The following is a 2,487-nucleotide window of genomic DNA, read 5'->3' as shown; positions in this document are numbered from 1 at the left end:
CAATATCCATGTTCTGATCCCTGGGACTGTGCCTGTTACTTTCTATGGTAAACAAAACATGTGGTTAAGCTGAACAACTTTGAGATGGGGAGATTTCCTGGATAATTGAGGGCGGCCCAATGTAATCATGAGGGTGTTATAAAATGAGGCAGGAGAGTCCTGATGATAGATGCAAGAGGCTGGAGTGATGCAAGGAAGGGGCTATGAGCCAAGGAATGTGGGTGGCTTCTAGAAGCTGGGTAAGGTTAGGAAACATTCCCCCCTAGAGCCTCCAGAAGGAACCGAGCCCTGTGAACCCACTTTAGACCTCTGACCTCCAGAACTGTACAAGAGGATAACTTTGTGCTATTTTAAGCCTCTAAGTTTGTGGTAATTGTTATAGCAGCACCAGGAAACTAATACAATGGGGTAGGTCCCAACTGAGAGTTCTGTTTTGACCCTATTCACCTTGAGACATCCAGGTGGAGAGGCTGAGCAGGGGTCTGAATCTCAGGAGGGAGGTCAGGACTGGAGTCAGGAACTTAGGAGCCATTGACACAAAGGAATTTGAACACCTGTGCCTGACAGAGGGGCTCTAGCCGAGGCCTGGAGTGTGTTCCAACCGTTTCCCTGGCAATGCTGATAGTAATAGTATCTGTGGGCAAGTCTAGAGTTGGCAGGATTGGTTGCTCAGTGAAAGTCAACAGCCTGGACACGGAGGCAGCCCTGCTGAGGAGGGACCATTCTCTTGGAAGCCACTCCTGGCGCCTCAGGCGACTGGTTGGGAAGCCCTGAGTGGAGAAAGGCAAGAACCACTCTGGGGTTTGAGGGTGAGTGGTGGGAGGGACTCAGGAGAGGGCTAGATAGGATGGGCCAGGCATCAATAGACACCAAACACAGGGAGGGGTTAGGCCTGAGAAGAGGTGGGGGTGGGGGTTGGGGAGGGGGGTGGAGTTGGATCCTTGTGAACAGAGTTGAGGTTAGACTTCAGAAAGAAAAAATGCTGATTCTCACTGAAGAATGGACTTTGGGATGCCATGTCAGACCCTCCTACCACCACCTTCCCACTGCCCTTTACTCCCCTACCCCCTGGAACCCCAGGGGGTGGGGTCATTCTGGACCTTGCTACTTCCTGCTCCTGGCAACCACTGCTCAGAGACTATGGAGCTGTGGAGACAGCTGAGGCAGGCTGGACTAGTGTCCCCAGAGCTGGGTCCACCCCCCAGGGCCCTGAGGGGTGTACCGCCATCATGGAGAGCTGGCCAGACCCTCATGTCCCAAGGGACAGACACTGAAGGTACCAGGGAGTGTCTGCTGTGGATCTGGGAGGAGCTGGTGAGTGAGGAGTTTGGAGGGGCAAGAGATAGAGTAGGGGTCGGGGGAGAATGAAGGAGTGGCAATGTATGAAAATAGAAAGGGCCAGAGGTTGAAAGACAGAAATTGAGAGACAGGAATAGAGAAATAAACACACACACACACACACACACACACACACACACACACACACACACACACAAACACACATAGACCCAAAGAGTGAGAGATGGGAATAGAGGCAGAGACACAGAGAGGGGCCCAGAAAGAAAGAGGTAGAGATGGAAAGTAGAGATTGAGGATAGCAATAGGGACAGAAAGACTCAGATTAAATCCGAGAGACAACGGCAGAGAAATAGAGACAGAGAAAAATGGATATGGAAAGACATAGAGACAAAGACACAGAGAGATAGATAACAAGAGAGGGAAATGAGAGAGAAAGAGATTAAGAGTCAAACACATACAGAGGGAGGTAGAGACAGGGAGGGACAATGAAATACAGAAACAGTTCAACAGACACTGTGAGAAGCAGGGTGACAGGTCCAGGGACATAGTGAGGACCTGCCCAAGAACACGTTACAAGTGGTAAGGTGATGGGTTTAGGGACCATTGCAGTGCAGGAGAGAGATAGAGCTCAACTCCAAATACAGCATGGGCAGGAACCGGTTTGGCTCAGTGGATAGAGCGTTGGCCTGCGGACTGAAAGGTCCCAGGTTCGATTCCGGTCAAGGGCATGTACCTGGGTTGCAGGCACAGCACATCCCCAGTAGGAGATGTGCAGGAGGCGGCTGATTGATGTTTCTCTCATCGATGTTTCTAACTATCTCTCTCCCTTCCTCTCTGTAAAAAAATCATATATATATTAGAGGCCCGGTGCACAAAAATTTGTGCACTCGGTGGGGGGGAAGGGTTGGTTCCTCAGCCTGACTTGTGCCCTCTCACAGTCTGGGACCCCTCAGGAGATAACGCCCTGCTGGCTTAGGCCTGCTTTCGGGTGGCAGAGGGCAGGCCCAATCCCTAGGTGCAGCCCCTGGTGGGGCTCAGAGCAGGGCCGATTGGGGAGTTGGGGCACCGCCCCTGTCATGCACAGAGCAGGGCAGATGGGGAGGTTGCAATGCCACCCCCAGTCACACTCAGGGTAGGGCCAATTGGGGGGTTGGGGCACCGCCACCTGTCACACTCAAGGCAGGGCCG

The 2,487-nt window shown here is 52.4% G+C and overlaps 1 protein-coding gene across 1 annotated transcript in view; it reads left to right on the top strand.

Moving 5' to 3' along the window:
* The first annotated feature begins 989 nt into the window (after positions 1-989).
* The window catches only part of ERICH4 (glutamate rich 4), a 3,624-nt gene continuing 2,126 nt past the window's right edge, over positions 990-2,487 (top strand). The window contains exon 1 of the mRNA XM_006771860.2: positions 990-1,314. Within this exon, the coding sequence (XP_006771923.2) occupies positions 1,000-1,314 (315 nt within the window). The 5' untranslated portion in view covers positions 990-999. The remainder of the gene's footprint in view (positions 1,315-2,487) is intronic.

Source organism: Myotis davidii, unplaced genomic scaffold, assembly GCF_000327345.1.
Source record: "Myotis davidii unplaced genomic scaffold, ASM32734v1 scaffold386, whole genome shotgun sequence".
Classification (NCBI taxonomy): domain Eukaryota; kingdom Metazoa; phylum Chordata; class Mammalia; order Chiroptera; family Vespertilionidae; genus Myotis; species Myotis davidii.
The sequence above is the reverse complement of the archived record's forward strand: the minus strand, read 5'-3'. Positions and strand labels throughout refer to the sequence as shown.